Consider the following 23,956-nt stretch of genomic DNA (forward strand, 5'->3'; position numbering starts at 1 on the left):
ACGTACTAATGCCACTGAACGGTACACTTAAAAATGGTTAAAATGGTAAATTTTCTATTATGTGTATTTCTACCACATACACAAAATTTAAGTCACATCATGATGTGAGTTCTTTGCTGAAAACCCTCTCAGGGCCTCCCTTCTCTCCTTAGGAAAGCCCAAGTCTTTTGAAGGACATACGAGGCCCTATGTCACCTGACTGCCCCCTTCATAACCGACCCTCCAACTCTGTTTCTAGAACACACAGCCACCCGCCCACCGCAGGGCCTTTGAACCTGCTCTTCCTGCCCAGAAGGAATGGAATTCTTCCTGCCATGGAATGCACTCAACTCCCCTTCTCATCGCCTTCCATCTCTGCTCAAGTGTCACCTCATCTGACTGCCTACTGCTGGCCACCCTAAAATAGCACCCTCCACTGCCACCTCCCATCCCCTCACCCTACTTTATTCTTCTGAGCACACATCCCTTGTGACATGTCACTTTTATATCTGTTTATCTTCCATTCCCCTCCCTCCCCAAAGCTGCAGGAGCAAAGGCTTCATCTTGCTCACCATCCCAGTACCTGGAACTGCACCTGGAACAGCAAGCACTCCGTTAAGTGCTGCTGAATGCATGAAGACGTTGCTCAGGCACTTTCTTCCAGGAAGCCTTCCCAGATTTCTTCTACCTGGGGCCAGGCTGAGTTAGGTGCCACCAGATGTCATCACCCGGATCTGTACCTCCCCCACTGGGCTGTGAAAGCCTGAGGGCAGAGGCCCCTTTCATCTCTGAAGTTCCCTTTCGGGGGTGGGGTCCTCCCACTCTCCCCATCAAAACCCTCCGTACGTTTATGTTATTTTTAGTCTAAAAACCATTCAGACGTGCTTTTAAGCCCAAGCTGCCTGAAGAGTGTATCTGGGGCCTGCCATCCACTGGCTGGGGGGCAGGGGAGCCACTCCCTTACCTGAGGGTGCGGCCCGAGCCGTGGAGGTGGGTGCGCTGGGAGAGCGCAAGGGGCAGGCCATCCTTGAGCCAGCTCACGTGGATGCGCGGGGAGCCCCGGACAGGGCACGCCATGGTCACCAGCTCCCCAGGCCTGCTCACCAGGGTCCCCGTGCCCTCTGGCCCCTGCTCGATGGTGGGAGGCACTGGTGGGTGGGCAGAGAGGGAAAACGGGGGCAGTGAGGGGGTCTGGGTGGGGAGGTGGGCTCCTCTCAGGGAAGTCCCAGGAGGTGGCGCCGATACCTCGACTTCTGTCACGTGCAGCCATCGTGTGGCAACCGTCACGTGGGTCTTAGACCCGCGCCCGACCCAGGTGAGGAGGAAGCCCACCGCCTGGGGGCGTGGGTCTCTCCTTTATCCCGACTCCCACTCTCCGCCCCTGGGCTGGAGCAGCTGTGCCCCTGGTCTGGGGATGGGGCAGAGGCCCGGAGTGGTCAGACTGGCCTGGCTCACAGGATGGGCACGGCTGGGGCTTCCCCAGGGCTCCCGTATCCGGGCCCTGGCACCACCCTCCAGGTGCCCCAGTGGAGGCCCCACGGCAGCCAGGCTGCTGCCGCCCTGGGACGGTGGGGCGGCCTGGCTCTCCTCGGCCCTCAGCCGCTCACCCAGCACGTTCACGGTGTGCAGCCTGGCGTCCTCTCCGGCCGCGCTGTGGGCCACGCAGGTGTAGGCCCCCGAGTCCGAGGCCCTCAGGCCCTTCAGCACCAGGGAGCTGCCGTCCAGATGGAACCTGCCCCGGGGAGGGAGAGCCGGGAGCAGGTGCGTGAGGGCCTGCAGGCTTGCCTCCCGGGGCGGGGACGTCACAGGCTGGGTCTTACCGGAGGTGGGGGCCGGCGCCCGGGCCCAGCGGGCCACCGTCCTTCAGCCAGGCCGTGTCGGGTGGCGGCTGCCCGTCGGCCTCGCACTCCAGCCGTACCTCCTGCCCCTCCGGGATGCTGTGCTCCTGCGTGGCGCCCGAGCTCCGGATCCGGGGGGCCACTGTGGCAGAGGGGGTGTGGTGAGGCCCGGGGCAGTGGCTGGGGCTGGCATGGGGGTGGGACACGGGGGTGGGGGGAGGCGCAGGGTGCAGACGTACCCAGCACGGCCACCACGAAGTCCTTGCGGGCCTCCGCCAGGGCGTTCTTGGCCACACACGTGTAGGTGCCAGCCTGGTCTGGCCGCAGGTGACTCAGCTGGAGGCGGCCCCCCCGCGAGACCACACCACGTGCCACACTGCTTTCTGTGGGACGGAGGGGTGTGGCAGGACTTCACCTGCTCAGACCCGCCGCCCCAGGTGCCACCACTGGGCCCACACGGAGAAGTCTCGTGACCCCCTCAGAGGGCGCCTGACCCCCACACTCACAAGGCTGGAGAGACCCTGGGAACCCTTGAACCACCCACCCCTTTCTTATGCTCATAGGGAAACTGAGGCCCAGACATGGGCAGGGCCTCTAGCCATTTACATCACCGCCTTCCCCAGCCTGGACTCCTTTGATTGCTCTGGTCCTTACGACCAACCCCTCCCTACTTCCTTCACTGGGGACATTTCTTCCCAAGGGACCCCACTCCCTTTATTTTTTTATTTTTATTTATTTTCCTGGCCATGCCGTGTGGCAGGCGGGATCCTAGTTCCCCAACCAGGGATCGAACCCGTGCCTCCTGCATTGGGAGCTCGGCGTCTTAACCATTGGACAGTCAGGGAAGTCCCCCCACTCCCTTTCGAGTCCAGGACTTGCTCCTCTTCCTGTTGACTCTCAGGCCCAGCCCTCATCTCCCACCCTCCTTCCAACCTTTCCCTCCCCGCATTGACCAAGGTGAACCAGCCACTCACTGACTCCAACATGAGTCCAGTGAGGGGCTTCCCCTGGGCCTCGGCTCTGGCTGCACCCCTCCCCCAGCCTAGAACGCCTCCCCCTCATGTTCTCCAGCAGCACCTCTGCCCCAAAGCCTTCTCTAACTGCACCAGTCCAGACTGGTCTGCCCTCCCCCAGATCCTCATCTGTCCAGCCAGTCTTTCAACACAAAATGTACTGAGCAACTACTACATGTCCAACAGAGAGAGAGCTCGGGAATCAAAGATGAGTGATACATGGTCCCTGTCCTCAAGGAGTTCAAAATACATCAGAGACAGTGACGCAGGTACAATCCTGTGTGCCCAGCCCTGTGAAACCCTGATGGAGCACGGAGAGACCAGGCCAGGCTTCTGGAGGAGGTAAGTCTCAGCTGAGACCTGAAGGTGAGTCTGAATCAGCCAGGTGAAAGTGGAGGCGGTGCGGGGAGCCTGGGATGAGTATTTCAGGGAGGAAACAGCATGTGCCAAGAGCTGGAGCCAAGAGAGAACAGGGTCCAGAGCAATTCCACTCCCAGGTATATATCAAAGAGGAAGGACGGCATATGCCACACAAACACTCGTACACGAACATTCACAGCACCCTATCCATCATAGCCAAAAGGTGGAAACAACACAAATGTCCATCAGCTGTTGGATGGATAAACAGAACATGATATATCTACACAGTGGAATGTCCAGCCATAAAAAAGAAAGAAAAAAATTAACTTAAAAAAGGAATGAAGAACTGAAACATGCTGCAACATGGATGAACCTTGAAGAAACGATGTGAAGTGGAAGAAGCCAGTCACAAGAGGTCACATGTTGTATGATTCCATGTGTTATATGAATTGTCCAGAACAGGCAAGTCTATAGAGACAGAAGGTAGGTTAGTGGCTGCCTAAGGCTGGGGCGGCTGGGAGTGAAAGCGATGGGTAGGGATTTTCCTTGGGGTGATTAAAATGTTCCAGAATTATTAACAACAAGGTTCTACTGTAGAGCAGAGGGAACTATATTCAATATCCTATGATAAACCATTATGGAAAAGAATATAAAAAGAATGTATATATGTAAAGCTGAATCACTTCGCTGTACAGCAGAAATTCACACAACATTGTAAATCAACTATATTTCAATTTTTTAAAGAAGAAAAAATAAAATATACAGTTGGAAAAAAAATGTTCCAAAATTGATTGTGGGGATGGTCTGTGATTATACAAAAAAAGAACTGATTTATATGCTTTCATTGAGTAAATTGTAGAGTATGTGAATTACATCTCAGTAAGGCTGTTACTGAGAGAGAGAAAGACAGAGACAGACGGACAGACAGACAGACATAGGCATATGCAAGGAGTCAAGGGCAGCTGGGTCTGGCTGGAGCACGCAGCAGGGCAGGGAGGTGGGGGGCTGGCCCCAGCCCCGAAGGGCCTCCTGGGCTGTGGTTCTGAGGACTCCAGCCACGAAAGGATTTTCAGTTGCAACAGGACGAGGTGTCTACTGACTGATGGGTGGGTGGGTCGGGGGAGAGGCAGAGAGCAGGGCAAGGTTGAAGGCCTGGAATGGAGCTGAGTTACTGGAGAAGGAGCAGCTTTGGGGCCAATGCCAGGCCCAGGGTCGGGCCAGCTAGACCCTCGGCACCCGCTCTGCGTTTCTGTCCCGTGGGAGCTGACTGTGGATACAAACACAAGGAACCACCGAGCCCCCACTCACATGGTCCTCAATTTGGGGATTTCAAGGCCAACAGGGTTGGGCCCACCCCCTTGGCAGGGGATGGGACCAACAGGGCACTGCCAGCTTTTGATTTTGCCAAGTAAGAACAGTTAACAAGCAACTACCCCTTCTGTTTTCATTGCCATTTCATTAAATAAAGGACTACTTGGCACCACAAAGATAAGGACGAATGCACTCACCAACAGGCATTCCGTCTTTCAGCCAAGTAACACTAGGTGCAGGGACTGCAGTCACGTCACAGCTCAGGACCAGGGGGCTTCCAGCCACCTGACTCACGGTCTCCGTCTTGGGGTTCTCAAACGTTGGGGGCACTGCAGGAGAGAAGCCAGATTCTCAGAATCCTAAGACCCTGCCTCCTACTTCCTTCCTCTCAGGAAGATCAGGGATGCCCAAGAAGCCCTTCCCTGTGGTTAGGAGTTGACATGTTATGCCTTTGCCATCGATGATGATACGAGTTGTTTCATTCGCAAATGTAAATACGGCCAGCAGCTGGCTATTTCAAAACATTTACAAAGCAGAGCCCAGGCGGGGACCACTTAGCCCAAGGATGGTAAATACATGGCTATTGCACCAGCAGACCTTAGACTATGCCAGGGCAGACATCACTAATTGATCCCAACACTCTCCCCTGCTCAGCCAGGATGAAGTCATGCATCCCAGGTAGCCACTACCAGTGGAAAAGAGATAGCTGTGCTCAGGATGAAACATCTTCTCCTTCAAGGACCAGACATTCCTCCCTTCCCACTGTTCATTAAGGTGGTGGCCATCAGAAGGAGCTATGAGCTTTGGGCAGCAGACCTGGTGTCAATAATTTTCAACACTGGTACTCAATATGGCTCAGGGTTGAATCCATCCACTGTCTCCCTTTTGGAGAGGCTACAGGGTTTGGCATGTGCAGCAGACAGCTGGCGTCCCCCCAGACTGTCCATCCCACCTTGCACGGGGTCACTCAGGTAGAAACTACATCTCCCAGTCTCCCCTGCAGCCTGCTGTGGCCAGCTGTCAAAGTTCTCACTCTTGGGATACAAGCACAGGGGACAGATGCAACTTCTGCATCACCCACTTAAAAGAAAAACACTTGCCCTCTACGTGTGCTCATTTCTGCTTCGTGAGCTGGGACAGGATGCGACATGGACAGGAGCAACCCCCAGGGGATGTGGGAGGTCAACAGGATGGAAGGATCCTGGTCCCTAAATTACCGCTTGGTAGGTACAGATCTACCCTCCAGCCTAGACACTCACCTCTGGGCTTTTGGATGACAGAGGTAAACTTCTCTCTTACTTGATGCACTGTATTTTGGGGTCCTTTTGTTACCCAGCTGAGTCTGTTCCCTAACTGACACAATAGCTGATCCTGAGAAAATCTGGCCAAGCCTTCATCCTTTGCCTCCCTAGGCAGCTCCAACAGGCTCTCCCTCATCCCCAGCTTGAGCTACACCCAATGAAATGCCATCCGTGTTCCGTTCTTGGGCTGCTGGGGCAGGCACCTCAGGGCTCAGGCGGGGGTGCCATGGCCCCTGCACTCCGAGGGCCTGATCTCTTAGGGCTCCTGTCCCAGTGCTTCCACGCCGGGCCCTGTGCCCAGCACTTTCTAGACACAGTCATGGCAGACCATAGATGGAGCACTTCCTGTGTGCCACACAGGCAGGTACTACTTTTAGCTCCTTTTACTGAAGATAAATCTGAGGCTCAAAGGGGGTAAAGTCACTCTACTGAGTCCCACAGAACAAGTCATTGGCAGAGTCCTATTCGGATCCTGGTCTTTTCAATTCCAGATCTTGTGCCCTAAACACTCAACCACACCTTCCCTTTCCAGCTACGGCCCTTCCCATCCTTGGCAACTCCCTGGGCTACTAGGGGTACCACAGCGGCGCTCGCAGGCTGGTCCCCAGCTTACCCTGGACCGTGAGGATGAAGGCCCGCACGGCCTCCCCGGCTGTATTGTTGACTCTACAGCTGTATAAACCTTTATCCGACACCTGGGACAGAGAGAGCACATGATGACAGCGTGCGGCTGCAGTGGGGGTACCTACGTCTCCCCCAAGACATCAGGTCCCAGAACCTTCCACAGCAGGGACTCCCCAAATATGCTGGTCCTGCCTGGGAAGCCAAAGGGGAGATGGGACCCTCTGGCCTTTCCCAAGAGCCTTAAGATGCAGGAGGGCCGATGGAAGGTGAGTGCACAGGATCCAGACCCCACCCTTCCCTGGGGCTGCGTGTCTGTCAGTGGCGCCTGGAGGAGAAGGTTCCCTCGCTGTGGGGATGGCTGAGTCAGGAGAGGGAGCCCGGTGCGTTTCCAGAGGAGCAGCAAATGCTCACGCAAAGAACACTTGGGAGTGTCTAGCCCACACCAGGGAGGGGCGTAGGCAGGTGGAACAGACTCCCAGGGAGTCATAACCAGAGGGGCCTGGAAAGGCTTCCGGATTCTGGGGCAACAGGCAGGCGGATCTGCTCAAAGTCATTCTATGAGTCAGTGTGGAGCCGGATCTGGGGCCCTGTGCTCTTCCCACGTCTCCCACCCCGGATGCTGCTAATCACCTTGGATTGGGGTCCTGCAGGCCAAGGAGGCAGCATCCCCCCACCCATCTTGCCCCCCAGCTGCCCCCCCACGCCCACCCTCGGCTCACCAGGACCAGGAGGCGACACTCCCAGGGCTGCCCACGGCTGCCCGCACCACCAGACATCTCACCTGGGTGTCCTGGATCTCCAGCCTCTGCCCACCCAGCAGAGCTTGGGTCCTCTGTGCCAGGACCAGGGGCTGCCCGTCCTTGTGCCAGGTCACGGCCGGCTCGGGAAGTGAGTCTGTCTCGCAGCTCAGGACGGCCTTGTCCCCCGCCTTCACCAGGACCACACCCTGGGGGCCACTGGAAGCCCGCCTGAAGGTTGGGGGAACTGGGGAAGGAGATGAGCTGGGTGAGGGGCGTGGCCTTCCCCGTGTCCCCCCTGGCCCCAGCCGCAGGCTAACAGCCCATGGAGAGACAAGGTCACGCAGTGGACCCCGCCGCAGGGGATGGCACAGACCCAGCGAGCTGGAAGAAGAGAATCCAGGCCAGCGTGCCAAAGGCCTGCTGGGTGACCTGGGAAAAGCCTCTTGCCCTCTCTGGGTTCAGCTTCCCAGTCGGGGGAGATGCTGTGACAACCTCCTAGGCTCTTTCCTACACAGGGCAGGCCCCAGCTAGGTTAGGGCCCTCCATGGGGGTCCACAGGTCCATGTCCCTGCAGCAAACCAACGGAGAAGCTCCCACCCCAGCTGCGGGCCCACGAGCCCTGGCACGGTGCCAATGAACTTGCCCCAGGGCTTGAAAGAACCCTCCAGGGAGTGCTGGCTCATGACATCTTAGGCCAGCTTTTCCCCAAGAGGATTCTGAAGACCAGAAGCCCCCCAAAAGGCTCCATGCAGAGAACTTCGTGATCCATCAGGCTTGGGAAGGGCCCTTCCTGGGCCAGCTCTGGCTGTTATCCTGCTGTCCCCTCCTCAGCTTCACGGCTCACGGGGCACCAGGCACTGGGCTAAGGGCTCACATACCATCATCTTACCCTTATATACCCACCATCACCTTACAGATGACAGACCCAAGGCTCAGGGAGGGGAAGGGACTTGCCCAAGGTCACAGAGCAAATAAGTGCACAGCTGAGTTTCAAACCCAAGCATGTCCAAACGCTAAAAACTGGGATCTTAACCACCATGCCCCCCAGATACCACTGCAGCAGAGGGCACAGGGCATCCCAGGCTCCCACAGGGCCGGCTGCCCCTCTCCTGGCTGTGCTGTCTGAGGGCGTGAGGGCTGATTGAAGGAGTGGGGGACAGTGCAGGTGGGGGGACAGACGGGACATACCCAGCACGGTAAGCTGCACCAGCTTTTGGTCTCGGCCGGCGGCATTGAGGGCCTCACACATGTACATTCCAGAGTCCGATGGCTGTGCCCGAGCCAGCTGCAGTGTGTGGGTGCCTGCCAGGGGTGGGGGGGGAGATAGCCCCTGGCCCCAGCGAACAGGCCCCAGCCCCCAGCCCCCACACCCACAGTCCTAAAGCCCTCCCTGGCATCCAGTCCTGTCCCAGGCTTGGGGAGGCCGCTCTGCTTTCCCACAGAGCCTCAGAGCTGGGTCCCCAGCCTCAGTTTACTCACCAGGCAGGAGGAAGACGTCTTCTCCCACGGAGAGGGCCCGGCCGTCCTTGTACCACGTGACTTCGGGGCTCGGGTGAGCGTGGACCTCGCATGGGAAGGAGACGCTGCTGTCGAGGATGGCGGTGACCTGCTCCGATTTCAGACCCGCGATTCGTGGTGGGACTGTCCCCGCGGCCACCAGGATAAAGAAAGACACATGACAACGCATACCGGCAGAGAGTGAAACACGGGGCCTTCACTAGCTCCCGGCGCTTCAAACCTCACGGTGCGGCAGCTCCTATTTGTCAAAACCATCTTACAGATGCGAACACCGGGGCTTAGAGATCAGAGAGGGAGAGTCACTTTTCCAAGGTCACTCAGCTGCAGAGCCAGAACATCAATTCAGGTTTGAGTCCTAGACCTTGAGTAACACAATTATGCCTCCACCCCTGAGGCCACAGCTGCCCTACATCTGGAGGCAGAGCTCACGGCCGCTGAGATGTATATGTGTCACAAGAATGCAGAGGTTGAGAGGGCCGACTCCAGGGCGGGGAGACCCCCACCGGGTGACATCTCTGAGTCTGTTTCCACAGCCCTAAAATTGGGCCAACCTCTCAGCTATGAGTCTGGGGAAAGTACTCAGCCCCACGCCAGGTACACAGTAAATGCGCAACCATGGTGCCGTAAGGCCTCAGAAGAGCCATTCTTCTGGCGGCCTCCGGAGCTGCCTAAAATTATCTAGTGATCAGGGTCCCCCAAACGCGCTCCTGGGGTACGGCTGGCACAGGCCCAGAGCCCAGGACACCGGAAGGACCGAGGCGCTGTGTCTGCCCGCACAGTGAGTCCTCGGAGTGCTTGGGGCAGACCCAGAGCACCAGCCCCTCCTCAGCTGGGGAACCCAGGGGGCTTCCTGCTCAGCCCAGCTCACCTTGCACCCTGAGGGTGAAGAGCTTCTCCGCGGAGCCCGCCGGGTTCTCGGCCACACACATGTAGCTGGCAGCGTCCGCCACTTCTGCCGTGGACACCTGTGGGCGCATGCCACCGGCCGGATGGCTCTGGGTCCCACCAGGAACTAGTGTGGGGGTTCCTCCCACCCATTCCAGGCACGGCAGGGGCCGGGAGGAGCCCCCTCAGAAGACCACCTTTGCCTACACGGAGCAATGCTTAGGGGGTCACCCCACAGCCATCTAGGGCTTTCTGTGACATCTGGGGGGATGTGAAGCCGATGGACGAGTCCCTGTAGCAAACTAGATGGTGACAACAGTCCCCTCCCCCAGCCCCGAGGACGGTGCTCTGTGCTGTGCTGGACTCCAGGGGTCCCGTGGGGCTGCGTCTGGACACTGGGTGGCCGAGGAGCTGCCTGAGGTCTGGGCACAGCTCTGTAAGCATCCAACGGCATCCCCGAGGAAGGCTGCCCCGTGCCGCGCTGGGCCCCAAGTGTGGCATGCCTGTGCGTCCTTTTCAGGTGCCATGCGTAGCCCAGCAAGGCTGCTCGCATACGATTATCTGGTGGGCTGAATTAAATCCCAGGGGCTCCAACGTGGTTTCAGGCAAAGAGCCTCATTTGGCACAGAGAGTGGTTAGCTCATTGGTCCTCAGACAAGCAACACTGAGTCACAGCGGCCGCTGCCTTTAGCCCGAGCAGGGGGTCGCCCTGACCTGCAAGACTTGCCCGTCCTCCAGGACCTGCAGCCACGGGCTTGGGGAGAAAGGCAGCCCGTTCTGGAGCCACGAGATGGTAGGCACAGGGTTGCCCAGGGCTGGGCACTGTAGTCTGACGGTGCTGCTGGCATTGACAGTCACCTCCTCCACCAGCTCCTCTGTGGCGCCCAGGATCACAGGTGGGGCTGGGTGGGGGGAGAAGAGGGTGGGGAGCGGGCAGCCCCCCTGGGAAAGGTCCCGGGGGGAGGCGGGTGTGGAGGCAAGAACACCACTTGGCGCCGGGCACTGGCTGGGGCTCCTTGAACCCTGCCCACCAAGCGCTCCCAGGCCCTGCCGCAGCTAGGGAATCTGGGGCACAGAGAGGGCTGTGATTTGCTCAAGGTCACACAGCTAGGAAGCAGCTCACTTGCAGTTTGAATCCAGTCCTGTCTGGTTTTACAGCCCAAGCTCGGGACCCCTACCTTACCAACCTCTGAGTACAGTAGGACTGAACACGTTCTCTACTTGGACCCCCTTTGGGAGGGGGCTCCTCATGGGACCTGTAGACATGAGGCCACGCCGCCCCCCACCCGCCCCCAGGCCGGGCCACTCACTCAGCACCAGCAGCTGGTAGTGCAGCCAGTCCTCGCCCACCTCATTGGAGGCCTTGCAAGAGTACCTCCCGGCATCTTCCGCACGTACCAGGGGGATCTGCAGGACCCGGCCTCCTGCGGGGACATGGGGACCGAGGCCTGAGCCAGGGCAAGGAAACCCGCTCTTCCCCCTGGAGGGGACCTGGGACACATCACTTCTCCCCCTCCCGGCCACTCCCGCTGCCCCACCTCATCTGTGAGACACAGAGAATCGCCTGCTCTGCTCAGGTCACGGGTCAAGGGGATCAAATAAAGCGCAGTAGCGGCTTACTGTGTGCCAGGCCCTGGGCTGAGCATTTCCCTGGCCTCTGACACCGTGTGCTGTTACTACACCCATCTTACAGATGGAAAAACTGAGGCCCCCAAAGAGTACCCAGCAGTGCTGAGCCCAGCTCTTCCCTGAAGGCTGAGGGAAGGGGCAGAGAGCTTGGCAAATGTCGGCAGAGGCTCTCAGGAGGCGGCGGTGGTTGGGCGTGGGGGCAGTTGGGGGGCATTACCTGGGACCCTGTGTGCACAAGAGCCAGCCAGGGCCAGACCCTGGCATCTGTGGGACTGGAGCTGGACTCTAGTGGGTGCTGGGCTAGGGTCGCTGTGTGCTCAGGCCTCTGGGTTGGGGGATCTCTGACCCAGGATGGGGTGGGCCGTGAGCAGGGTTAGAACCAGGGGCTCATTATGTGCAGAGCCAGGAGACAGTACCCGGAATGTGGGGAGGCAGTGGCCATGGCTGGGGGAGGGGTCACTCGATACATGAGGTTAACCTGTGATCAGGGCCAGAATTAAACTCAGCCGTGACCGTGACCACTGTGTACCCAGGAGTAGGGGTCAGTGGCCAGGGTCAGAGGCCAATCAGCATGTGACTGAGCTCACTGTGTCCCTAGGTCAGAGGGCAGTGCCAGGTTAAGAGGTCAATCGAGCTTTCTGTAAGCATCGCCTCTCCCAGATCTCCAAGGGGCCACCTTCTTCTTCAAGCACCAAAGTACAAGCCCTGGAATGACCCTGTTCCTTCTGCAGCCCACGCCATCCCCCTCTGCTGCACAGCGCCACACCTGGCCCAAGCCCGGCAGGACCCGGCAGGCCCCCATCCGGGCTCTGTGTCTCGAATACCTCCCGGCTGTGGGCCACCCTAGGGAAGCCCGGCATTTCTAAGTCCCACCCCCGGAGCCTTTTAATTCAAAGTCATCCACAAAAAACTATTCTGAAATAAAGCGGTTGTTTGCAAAACTTAAATAACCTGAAAGGAATATTTAAAGTTGTAAGAAGAAATTTAAAAGGTCACATAAGCCATGAGCTTGGACTCTGGGTGGTTACCAGAGCCCACTGAGAGATTCTTCAGCATTTGGGCTCGCGAGATCTTAATAAAGGAACCGGCCACAGCTCCAGAGAAAGGGGCCAGGACATTACAGATGTTGAAGCCCAGGGGTGGGCACGGCCGAGGTGAGCACCTCTGTTCTAAAAACCAGAGGCAGGGCTTCCCTGGTGGCGCAGTGGTTGAGAATCCGCCTGCCGATGCAGGGGACACGGGTTCGTGCCCTGGTCCGGGAAGATCCCACATGCCGCGGAGCAACTAAGCCCGTGAGCCATGGCCGCTAGGCCTGCGCGTCCGGAGCCTGTGCTCCGCAACGGGAGAGGCCACAACAGTGAGAGGCCCGCATACCGCAAAAAAAAAAATAAAATAAAAAAATAAAAAATAAAAACAAAAACCAGAGGCAGAAGGGGACCCCATTCTCGCCTTCAAACCGGTAAAGAACTTCTAGCCCCGGTTTACAAAAGACAGCTGAGGTCCAGAGCGGTCACGTGCCCTGCCCAGGGTCACACGGCAAGCAGCACACAGGAGAGCTCAAGGACTTACGGAAAGGCAGAGGAGACCGGCTCTGATGTGGGTGCGACCCTGGTGCCTACCTGCAAATGCCCTGCTTCTCTGTGCAGCCCTGGCCTACCTTGCAGAACAGACACCCCATCTGTGGCTGAGAGGGGCTGGTCTTCCCTGTACCAGCTGAGCTCCGGGGGTGGGACCGCGTTGGTGTCACAGTACAGGTAGGTGGGGCTGTTCTCCACGATCTCCCGGTACTCCGTCACCCCACCCCGGGCCTCTTCCTCCCGGGACAGGGTCTCAGAGGCTGCACTGGCATCTCCCACCTTCTGGAACGTGGGGGGTACTGGGGAGTGGGGGACAAAGCCATTAGGACCCACAGCTGAGGGACGGGATTCCCGTCCCAGCCCCCCCACCCCCCCACACACAGAAATTCCACCGTTTGAGCCAATGCCTTCCACCATTTGAGTCAGTTTTTAAATTCACTCACTCATTCAACCAGTGTTTACTGAGCAAGTACTGTGCTGGGCGCTAGGACAAGTTTCCTCTCTCTGGAGCCCGTGTCTAACGCGCTCAGTCTTGTGATATATCGCCGATATTTCTCAGAGGAGAACGCCAGATACTAAGCGTTAGCCGGAGGGTATGCCTCGGAGCACAGAGGCCCCTCATCACTGGCTTTTTGAACTGGGGGGGCCCTCAAGGTCACCTGAGTGGATCACCCACATTTTACAGAGGTAAACCCAAGGCCCGGGGGGCAACGATGTCCTTGGCACAAGGTCAGTTCATGAAAGAGCCCAGGCCAGGGGCTTGGGGGCCAGACATGCAGACAGCGATGAGAACAGAGCCCTCCCGCCAGGCCACCCCCGAAGTGCTGACACTCCCCAGCCCCAGCTATGCGGCGGCCCTGGCCCGCGCCCCACCCCTCCCCGTGGCCCTGCACACCCTGGACGAGGACGTTGAAGTCCCGGTCATCCTCGCCAACCACATTGGTAGCCACGCACACGTAGCGCCCAGAATCCGAGACCCGCGTGGACTGGATCTGGAGTAGCTGTCCTTCACCAAGGATGTGGACACGCTGGTTGGGGGTCACAGGCTGAGGGTGGAAAGAGGGGAAACAGGCGTCAGAAATGAGGGGCAGAGAGCCCCCAGACGAGTGTGCTTCTATTTCCACACAGTTTGGGGAATACAACATAAAGCGATAAGAACACCCCGACAATTCTGTAACACCAGATCCATACGACTTAAAAATCAGAAGAGAATTCAGCGGGTGAATATAGGGTTTACCGTTCATGAGACTTGTTTCCCATAAAGAGTCTAATTTCTTATTAAAATACAAAGGGCGGGGCAGGGCCCAGGCCAGCTCTGGGACCCGATGCCTTGACTGCCTTTTCTGGAAGCTTCCAAGCAGACGAGGGGGAACCAGACCGAGTGCCTGAGGCCGCCAGGGGGTCCCGGGCTCACCTGTCCGTCTTTGTACCATCCGACGGTGGGTGGGGGCACGGCCCGGCACTCGCACTCCAGGGTCAAGGTACTATCGACCTTGGTCTTCACTTCCTTTACGCCGACCTCCCCGGAGGGGTCATCTTTGCAGATGGAAGGGGGAACTGAAAGCCACAAAGCAGTCTAAAGAGCAGGCCGGCAGAAGAGGTGCTGAGACCCTGCGCTCGCCCCGGTCCTGGCTCTGTCCCAGAAACGGGGCGTAGAGACGGTTACGGGACAGGTCAGGTCTGAGGTGGGGGCATTCCTGGGGTGACCTCTGGGAGCCCTCTTGGGGGTACCAGGTCTCAGGTGGTGGGGTCTCTGGTTGTACCACAGCGTGAGTGGCAGAGAAAGCCAGGACCGGTGTGGCTCTGGGCGTCCACGTGGCCCGAGTCCCAGCTCACTGGTTCCCTCCTCCTACGTCCTCGGCCCTAAAACGACTGAGCCGGCCCTGGCTGGCCAGTGACCATCAGAGGAGACAAGCCATGGGAAGGCATCTGGGGTGTCAAAAGCAGCCCTAGGGTTCCCGGGCCGCCTCCTGCCCACCCGACTGGTGCCCTGGAGGGTCCGTGGCTCACTGAGGACTTCCACGCGGTAGTTCTTCACGGCCTCGCCAAGCTCGTTGGTGACCACGCAGGTGTACTGGCCTGCGTCTTCCTCCTGGGCATTCGGGATCTGCAGCCCGTGGGTGCCTGCTTGGGGGGGCCGGGGGGCAGCGGCCAGGGTCACCCCCAGGCATTCACTCAGGCTCCCTGCCTCCGCCCCGGCCCACGACGAGCCACCTGCCCCCTCTCTCCCTCCTCCCCGCCCCAAGGGCATCACCTGGGAGCAGCTGCATGTTGTTCAAGCTCTCAAGCGGGGCCCCATCCTTCATCCAGGTGATGGTGGGGGAGGGGAAGGCCAGCGCCTCGCAGATCAGAGCCGCGGGGCTGTTGATGGCCACGGTCACCTCCTCCGCACCGTCCTTGCTCGCTCCCAGGATGGTGGGGACCACTGCAGGGGGGCAGCGCGTGTGCTCGTTAACGGAGATCCCCCACCCTGGGCCCAAGGACCCACAAAAGCCTCAGACCCTGGTGCCTGGCTTCGGTGCTCTTGCTACTTGCATCGCACAGAGGGGAAGCTGAAGCTCAGAGGGACCACGCACCGTGTGGCCACGCCTGAATTCAGGCCTGGCTGACCCAGGGCCCAGGCTCTCCGTCACTAAGCAATACCATAGGGGAAGCTGGTCAGTTGTTCCTCAATTTCCCCAATAGTCTCTTAACATCCAGAATCTGCTCCTTGAACCAGAGCCTTCTCAATCCTGTTTGTGGTTCCCGATTTTCACCACTCTCTGAGCAGAGGTGGGGATGGAGTTTTACTCCCTGCCGGGTAGAATAGCTCTGCTTTCATTGGTCCCCAAATTTTCTCTTTCACCAACAGCATTTTAAGGAACAGATCTGTGCTCCTCTCAACTTCTAGACCCCTGTTTCTCCTAACGAGACAGTGCATGCTGACGGCCCTTGGGAGACTGACTGCCTGGGTGTGAGCCCCGACCCTGGGGCCTGGCTGGAGTCTTGTCACCTCTCTAAGCCTCAGGGCTTCATTGGTGACATGGGGACAAGCACACCTCCCACCTCCTAGGGTTGTTGAAAAGATTCAACTCATCAGGCCTGTCCAAATGCCTGGCCCATGGGAGATGTTCAGCCAATAGGGCTGTTATTATTATTTTTGTTGTAGTTGACATGGAAGAAAAAATAGTGAAGTGCTTGGTGGGAAGCTGTGTGTAAGGAGCTGGTCACCTTGGTACCAGCCTGCCGGCACCTATGGCGGCCAGAAGATGCTTAGCACTCACCCAGGACGCTAAGCTGGAAATGTTTGGTCTTCTCTCCTATGGCGTTGGCCGCAACACAGGAGTAGTGGCCTGCACTAGACAGGTTGGCCTGGAGGACCTGCAGGAGGGCTCCATCTGGAGAGATGCGGTGGGCATCTCCGCCAGCCAGGGGCCTGCCATCTTTGAACCATGTGACCTTGGGCTGTGGGTAGCCTGTATGCAGAGGGGAGAGGCAAGTGAAATGCATCAGCAGGTTCTGACCAGGTCAAACAAGAGGTCAGAGGCTGCTCCCAGATGGGGCAGGGGACGGCGATTCTCCATCTTAGTCCAGAGGCCCATGCAACAGGGCAAGACACAGAAGCAGCCACCAAGGCTGGCCCGGGCCCTTTCCTGTGTGGTTTGATTGCCTTTTCCTTACCCAGGTTGTGGGCAGGAATGGCTCGGTACAGACAGGCAGGACAGAAAGGCAAGTTATCCCTTCCATCCATCCATCCATCCATCTCTCCCAGCCCATAAGCATTAATGGGAGCCTACTCTGCCGGGCACTGGGGGAACCATGGTGACAAGGTAGCCCTTGGTCCTCAAGGAGCTCAGAGCCTGGCTGGGGTACACAGATGTCACAAGGCCACTATGGTCCAGTGTGGTCAGTGCTGGGATAGGGGAGCACTGGGACCCGCAGGAGCCCATGGGCCCAAAGGGTCAGCCAAGGACTCCCTGTGGAGGGTCCTGGAAGCTGAGCTCTGTAGTCAGATGAGGAGCAGGGAAGAGTGTTTGGGGCAGAGGCACAGAGAGTGCAGAGGCCAAGATGGTGAGAGACCCTCCGTGGGGAGCAGTAGGGCTGGGGGCAGGCAGCCCAGATCTCCGGGGACCCCCTCCTTCTCGGAGCTGCCTCTCAGCCTTCTTCCAGTTCACCGCGTGTGTCCCTTACCCGTGACGCTGCACGTCAGATGAGCCGTCTGCCCCTCGGGAACCTTGATTGCCTCCTCCAGGTCCTCGTTCTCGATGCTGGGAGGAACTGGGAGAAGCGGGGAAGACAGACGCTAACTGACCATGCTGAACAACCGCGGAGCAGGAAGCTGAGAGCCCGTGGCGCCTCTCCTGCATTTCCCCATCCCCTCACGCCTGCCTCCGTGGGGCCGTGAGTTTAATAAACCCTAACCCTAACCCCAGCCCTAACCCTCAAGCAGCTGGCTGAGGGAAGTCCCAGTGCCTCTGGGAGAAGAGGCCCTGATCAGAGGAAGGCAGTTGGGTGGTACTGAAAATCTTTTCCCCCTTTCATATGGGGTTAGTTCCAGCTGTTTCTGGAAAGTTCTACGGCAACCTCAGAGAAGAGGTTGCTGATGAGGCGAAGAAAATGAGGCTTGGCTTCTCCCTCTTGCCGGTGCCAGACCCCACCCCCAGAAGCTCCCAGGCCGGAGGGAAAGGACTGGTGGGTGCCCATGAGAATTGGGGCGGTGACATACCCAGGACCTCCACGCTGAAGTTCCTCCGCACCGCCCCAGCCTCATTGCTTGCCAGGCAAGAGTAGAGGCCTCTGTCTCGCTCCTGGGCCCGGGTCATCTTCAGCATCCAGCCACCTGGGGAGCGGGGGGAGTGGGCTCCAAGCACAGCTATGAGCAGCCTTCTGTCCCAAGCTGAGCCCAGGCTGCCCGCCAGGAAGAGGCGCATGCCAGGCATTATATTTAGAGGTACAGGTGTCTGCATTCCACAATGTTCCATTCCTCAGACGGGTAAACAGATAGATGGAGCCCCCTGGACGTTAGACCTACACCAGGGTAAACTTGAGGACCCTGTTCTAGTAAGAAGGATCTGTCACCTGGCTACCCTCTCTTCTGTGGGTTGGCTGGGGCTAAAGGGACAGCAATGGTTTATGTAGTCCTGGCTCAGGTCAGAACCCTCATTCGACTCTGATGGACCTGGTAAAAGGCCACCTTCTCCCAAGGACCTCTCAGAGGTGAACCAGCTCCTCTCAGAGGAATGCAAGGATCTCCTAAGACCAGCCCAAGGAAGGCAGGTACACATCATCACTGCTATTCTTGCACCCAGGACAGACATCACTAATTGATCGCCACTCTCCTTTCTGCTGGGCCCAGATGCAGTCTCTGAATTCATGTCATCACACTGAATCTGGCGGCCCCCACCAAGTGCTCAGAAGTGGTGCACAAGGGGAAACCGATTTACCATCCCAGCTTTGGCTGCATGGAACAACTGACGGGTCATTGAGGCTGAGCTTCAGGGGGCCTGGAAGTCCCTGCAAGATTCTGATGGGATATTGCCTCTTGGGCCTCAGTTTCCCCATTTGTGTTCCAGCAAGAACCATCACAAACCACCTTTGTGAGGAAGATGAATATTCAAAGGAGAAAGTGCTTAGATCAGCATTTCCCAAAGTTTGTTACGGTTCCATGCTATGTTTCATAGGTGCCGTGAGAATTTTTTTCTGCAGGACTTATCAGAACCTTGGCTATACAGACGGTCACTGTGAGTCTCCAGGAGAGCAGAACAGGAAGCCTTTTCCAAACTTATTTAAATCTGATTTTTTTTTTTCCTGGAGCACCTCACCTGACCAGTGTTTTTGGGTGCACTCTCAGGGGACCAACAGCTAAAACGGTTATCCCACCCAAGCCTGGCAGTGCAGGATCAGAGGTCACAGGCATGTAGAGGGCCAGACAGAGGTAGAGGGCCAGACCTGAGAACCAGATACTCCTCTGACTGGCACCTTACCTGCCAAGAGGTAGGTGCCCTCCCCAGGGCTGACGGGTTCCTCCCCTCGGAACCAGAGGACCCCTGGAGGTGGAATGCCTGTGGCTTGACAGAGCAGCGTCAAGGGGCTGTGCAAGGCAACCGTGACGTTGGTCAGTGGGTCCACGTCTCCGGTGAGCTCTGGGGGCACTAGACACAGAGAAGTAGCCGCATTCAGGATGCAGACGGGGGCTGTACGCTCCTGCCTGGCTCCCCACCGATGCCCTCGCCGAGGACCCCCGCCACCCAGTCAGGGAAGCCCGAGGAGCAAGAAGCGACAAGATCAGAGCGGCTCCCACTTAAGGGCGTGAGTGATGGCCACAGGCTTTGGTATCGGGCTCGGCCCCCAGTTTCCCCGACCCCTCGTGGGAATGCCGGGAGAATTCGACAAGGACACATGTAGAGCGCTTAGCACAGAGCCTGGCACGGAGCAAAGAGTGAGCGAACGAGACGGGAATTAGAGCACAGGGGAACACCAGATGGGTCCCTAAATCCACAGAGCAGAGCTCCATTCAGAAAGCCAGCCACACCCTATCAGGCAGGGATTAGGTGGGTGAGGCTGGGGATCCCAGCAACATGGAGACATGAGAGGGTCCTCCCTAAAGGCCCCCTGCCCACCTCTCCCTCCTTGCCTCTCTCCACTCCCTGCCTCCACCCTGAGGCATGCAGTGGGAGCTCAGTAAGAGACTGAAATCACAAGGCTCTTCTAGCCGCCGCGAACGCGCTCCAGCCCTCCGCAGAGTCTGTACCCTCTGCCTGGCACCCTTCCCCTCAGCCCGGCTCCCAATGAACCCCTACTCAGCCTTTGCATTTCAGCTAAAAGGTCACCTGCTCCAGGAAGCTGCCCTGACTTCCCAGGACAGCGGGCAGGATCTTCCTGATCTCTCGGGGACCCCCGAATTCCCCCATCACATACGAGTCATGCAGGATAAAGAATGCCCAGAACAGAGAAGGGGAACAGCAAACACGGGAGACAGGGAGGGAGGGAAATGAGGGCTATTTGGAGCCAATCCTGACTTTGAGGGCAGTGTTTGCAACTTCTTCCAACAGGAGCCCTACCCAGAGGGGTCGGACCCCTAGCAGAACAAGGGGGTGGCCCCAGCAGCACAGCCTGGGGACGGAAGCAGCCTTGCCTTCTCCAGTCTGGTCCCCTCCCCGCCCTCCTCCAGCAGGCCGCCAGTCCTCACCCAGCACAGAGAGCGAAAACCTCCTCTCGGCCCTCCCGGCCACGTTCTCGGCCATGCAGCTGTAGCGCCCGGCGTGGACAGCCCGAGCCCGCTCCACGTGCAGCCTCTGACCCTGGCTCTGCAACCGCAGGCCGGGCTCGGCCCCCGCTGGCTTGCCGTTCCGCTCCCACGTCACCCTGGGCGGGGGCTTCCCCGTGGCGTTGCACTCCAGAGTGACCTCCTCGCCCTGGACCACGGACACCTGTGTGTGGGGCTCCCGGGGGCCCACGATCTGAGGGGGAACTAGCACGGGGAGAAAGCACGTCAGGGAAAGTGGGCCGCCGGGCACCAAACACGCGCCACATGCCAGGCTCTGGGCTCGCCTCCGTTGGGCCTGTGTTCCTCCATGTCTGGCTGTGTGACCTCAGCCAGGTGACCTCGCCTCTCTGGGCCTCCACTTTGCATCTCTATAATGGGGTCAGAAGAGTACCCCATGGCCCCCTCCCCCACACCCTGTGAATCACAGGAAGGCCTGCCGTTCGGGCAACGAGCTCACAGAACAGTCCTGAAGATTTGTGAGGGGTTTTCTTCCTTAGAAACCAGACGCTTCCCAGAACTTAACCAGCTGTTAGGACTGGCCGAGGGTGAGGGATTATTCCACAGGTGGGGTTCTCCCCAAGATGCTGAACAGCACTCTTTTGGGCTTTATTTTCTAGAATGATTTTTACAAGGTCGAGATATTTCTCATTTCATCCCGGCAGGACAAGTAGATAGGGACTTGTTTCCATCACATATAGAAGCTTCATATCAATTTTACATTTCTTTAGTTTCCAACTGTTTCAAGCTGTGCTTTTCTCCCTCTGGGCCACTGGGGGCTTCTTGGGATCACGCTGACCCCTCTCTCACACTGAGCTCAGGAGCTGTAAGAAGCTGGCTGGGGGTAGGGGGCAGTTGAAATGCCAGAGAGCTAAGGGGTAACGGGACAGTGCTCTCATCAGCCCTGTTTTGTCTTTGCTTGGGTTTCGGGGTGAGGTCTGCCCTGCCAGGGCACCTGGCTGCCCACCCTGTGGGCCCCTTCTGGCCCCTTCCGCCTGGTTCAGCTCATCGCAGCCTGACTCACCATGCACCTCCAGTTGCTGGGCCTGGCTGCTATTTCCGGCCACGTTGCTGCACTCACAGGTGTACGTTCCCTCCTGGGCCGGCTGAGCCTGGGCTAGATACAGCAGCCTCCCCACAGCTGACACCTGCCCAAGGCCGGCCCCGTCCATGGGCAGAGGCTGACCTGGATGCATGAGAAAGAAGCCCCTGGTCCTTGGTCCTTCCACCTCGAACACTCGTCCTCCCATCCACCCTGGCCAGCTCCTGCTCATGCGTCAGGTGCCCACTTAGATGTCACCTCCACCAGGAAGCCTTCCCTGAGCACCAAATCTGATCCCGGAACCCACTCTGAGCTCACAGAACACTGAGCCTCTCCCCAACACAGATAAGCCTGCAGGTGGCACGTCCGAATCCTGCCCTGGCGTGGGTTGTCCTGGAGGGCAGACCCTGCCTCACTTTCCCCCTGGGATCCTTAGAGGCGCTATGGGGCCTGGCATATAATAGCGCTCAGTGAAGGCTATCGAATGAATGACCCATCCATCTAGCTACAGAGATGAGGGAGGGAGACCAAGCAGCTGGCACACCTGGCAGCAAGGAGACCCCGATGCAGGGAAGGATTCTGTAAACCAAGAGGCATTGGATTAAACACCGACTTCCAACATCCTGCACCTGTTCACAGCAGAGCGGCCCTCTGGGCTCTGGCCATCCATCAGCCTGGGTCCCAGCAGCGGGAGGAGACGAGGTGGCCACATGACATTCTTCCTCGCTCTTACATTCTATTCTCTGTCCGTGCTCTCTCCCCTGGTGATCTCGACTTGTCTTGTCACTTTTGGATTTATTCTTAGTGCAGACCTCTCTTCTGAGCTCCAGACACCTATGTCTGACTGCTCACTGGCCAACTTGTTGGGTGTCTAACAGATCTCAAAATTAAATGCCCCAAACTCCCTATCTGCTCCCCCAAACCTGCCCTTGCGGCCTCTCTATCTCGGTGACGGCAGAATCAATCTCCTGATTACCAGGCCGGAAGTCACCCCCGACTCCTCCTCCTTCTTAGCCCCCTATCCCAGCCGTCAGAAAATCCAGCCAGCGCCACCTTTGAAATGCATCCAGACTACGGCCCCCTCCCAATACCTCATGGATAGCCACCTAGTCCAAGTGCCAGCATCTCTTGCCCAGAGTCCCTGCAGGAGCCCCCTCACTGGCCACTCTGCTCCCACCCTTGCTCCCAATGCTCTATTCTCATCGTGCCGGCAGGAACCATCTAGAGTACAAACCAGACCTCTACAGAAGCCCCATCTCACTCAAGGTAAAAGTTGAGATCCTTACAGCCCATCGCTCAGGTGACCATCTCCTGCTACCGTCCCCTTGCTGAATCTGCTCCAGCCCCACTGGCCTCTTTGCTGTTCTTCAAACATGCCTGGCTCATCCCTGCCCCAGGGCCTTTGCACCTGCCATCACCTCTGCCTGGAATGCTTTTCCCTACAATATCCTCATGCTCTTCCCTCACCTTCTCCACAACTGCTTGGTCAAATGTCCCTGGCCACCCAACTTAAAATTGCAAATCTCATCTCCCTCCCCCCTCACAACTTCTCCCCTTTCCTGGCTTTTATTTCTCTCCATAGCATTTATCATGTCAGGTATTACGTCATTTACAGGCACACCTCGGAGATATCATAGGTTCGGTTCCAGACCAACGCAAAAAGCAAATATCAAAATAAAGCGAGTCACGTGATTTTTTTGGTTTCCCAGTGCATAAAAAAACTATGTTTAGTCTATTAAGTGTGCACTGTTATGTTTAAAAACACGACGTACATAACTTAGTGAAAAATACTTTAAAATGCTAACCATCATCTGAGCCTTCAGCAAGCCATAATCTTTTCTCAATGGTAATATCAAAGACCACTAATCGCAGACCACCATAACAAACATAATTATAATAATGAAAAAGTTATAAATATTGGGAGAATTATCAAAATGTGACAGAGACCCAAAGTGAGCACATGCTGGAAAATGTTGGGAAAATGGTACCAATAGACTTGCTGGAGGCAGGGTTGCCATAAACCTTCAATTTATAAAAACACGACATCTGCGAAACTCAGTAAAGCAAAGCACAATAAAACGAGGTACGCCTGTACTAACTTCTCATTTATTATCTGACTGCCTCAATCCACTGCTGTACCTAGAATGGGGCCTGGCACAGAGAGGCTTTCAACAAACACTGGTTAAATGAATGAATTCCAAATATTTATCGAGCACCTGTTTTGTACCGGACACTGTCTTAGCCACTGCTGAATTCCCAGACAGTGCCTCCCAGGGCTCATGGGCTCACGGAGAAGCAGACATTGGAGGACTAAGGTGGGTAATATGACAAGCTAACATACAGGGGTGGCGTCAAGGAGGCCTAGACTGGGGTGGAGGTCAGGGAGGGCTTCCTGGAAGAAGAGACATCTGAAGTGAGGCCTGAGGATCAATCCAGCTCTCATTGGCTGAGAAGGGGCTGCAGGGCCTTCTGTAACCAGCACCCGCACCCCCTAGGGCTGCAAGCCCACCCACCTCCAACTCAGCTAGCATGGGGGCACCCAGCAAGGGCAGGAAGTAGCCTCCCTGGGTGGGGCAATGAGGGTAGGGCTGGGCGAGGTCAGCCATCCTACCGTCCTTCCTCCAGGAGATCTTGGGGAAGGGGACGCCCCGACATTCGCAGGACAGCCTGGCAGGGTGCCCCTCGGTCACAGTCAGGGTGCGAGGCTCTGGTGAGGGGAACACTGGAGGTACTGAGTAAAAGAGAGGAGGTGAGGTGGGCGGGAAGCTGTGGGCTGGGATAAGACAGGGACCCCGGCGGGGAGAGGGTGGGGTGGAGGAGGGCTGTGTCCTAGAACCCACTCAAGGCAGACCCAACCCCAGGGCTTGAGAGCCGGCCCTCACAGGGGCAGGGGAGG

The 23,956-nt window shown here is 57.7% G+C and overlaps 1 protein-coding gene across 1 annotated transcript in view; it reads right to left on the reverse strand.

The window, feature by feature from the left end:
• HMCN2 (hemicentin 2) overlaps nucleotides 1-23,956 on the reverse strand; it is a 150,749-nt gene that overhangs the window by 35,561 nt on the left and 91,232 nt on the right. Inside the window, exons 43-66 of the mRNA XM_059072027.2 lie at nucleotides 23,672-23,791; nucleotides 21,043-21,204; nucleotides 19,944-20,225; nucleotides 18,739-18,906; nucleotides 17,481-17,594; nucleotides 16,946-17,032; nucleotides 16,039-16,230; nucleotides 15,030-15,200; nucleotides 14,786-14,899; nucleotides 14,190-14,332; nucleotides 13,671-13,821; nucleotides 12,856-13,074; nucleotides 10,880-10,993; nucleotides 10,284-10,471; nucleotides 9,553-9,649; nucleotides 8,646-8,807; nucleotides 8,355-8,468; nucleotides 7,208-7,410; nucleotides 6,416-6,497; nucleotides 4,699-4,830; nucleotides 2,057-2,200; nucleotides 1,800-1,959; nucleotides 1,587-1,711; nucleotides 944-1,127 (exon numbers count right to left, since the gene is read on the reverse strand). Of these exons, the coding sequence (XP_058928010.1) occupies nucleotides 944-1,127; nucleotides 1,587-1,711; nucleotides 1,800-1,959; nucleotides 2,057-2,200; nucleotides 4,699-4,830; nucleotides 6,416-6,497; nucleotides 7,208-7,410; nucleotides 8,355-8,468; nucleotides 8,646-8,807; nucleotides 9,553-9,649; nucleotides 10,284-10,471; nucleotides 10,880-10,993; nucleotides 12,856-13,074; nucleotides 13,671-13,821; nucleotides 14,190-14,332; nucleotides 14,786-14,899; nucleotides 15,030-15,200; nucleotides 16,039-16,230; nucleotides 16,946-17,032; nucleotides 17,481-17,594; nucleotides 18,739-18,906; nucleotides 19,944-20,225; nucleotides 21,043-21,204; nucleotides 23,672-23,791 (3,628 nt within the window). The remainder of the gene's footprint in view (nucleotides 1-943; nucleotides 1,128-1,586; nucleotides 1,712-1,799; nucleotides 1,960-2,056; nucleotides 2,201-4,698; nucleotides 4,831-6,415; nucleotides 6,498-7,207; nucleotides 7,411-8,354; nucleotides 8,469-8,645; nucleotides 8,808-9,552; nucleotides 9,650-10,283; nucleotides 10,472-10,879; nucleotides 10,994-12,855; nucleotides 13,075-13,670; nucleotides 13,822-14,189; nucleotides 14,333-14,785; nucleotides 14,900-15,029; nucleotides 15,201-16,038; nucleotides 16,231-16,945; nucleotides 17,033-17,480; nucleotides 17,595-18,738; nucleotides 18,907-19,943; nucleotides 20,226-21,042; nucleotides 21,205-23,671; nucleotides 23,792-23,956) is intronic.

This window comes from Kogia breviceps, chromosome 8 (genome assembly GCF_026419965.1).
Source record: "Kogia breviceps isolate mKogBre1 chromosome 8, mKogBre1 haplotype 1, whole genome shotgun sequence".
Taxonomy (NCBI): Eukaryota; Metazoa; Chordata; class Mammalia; order Artiodactyla; family Physeteridae; genus Kogia; species Kogia breviceps.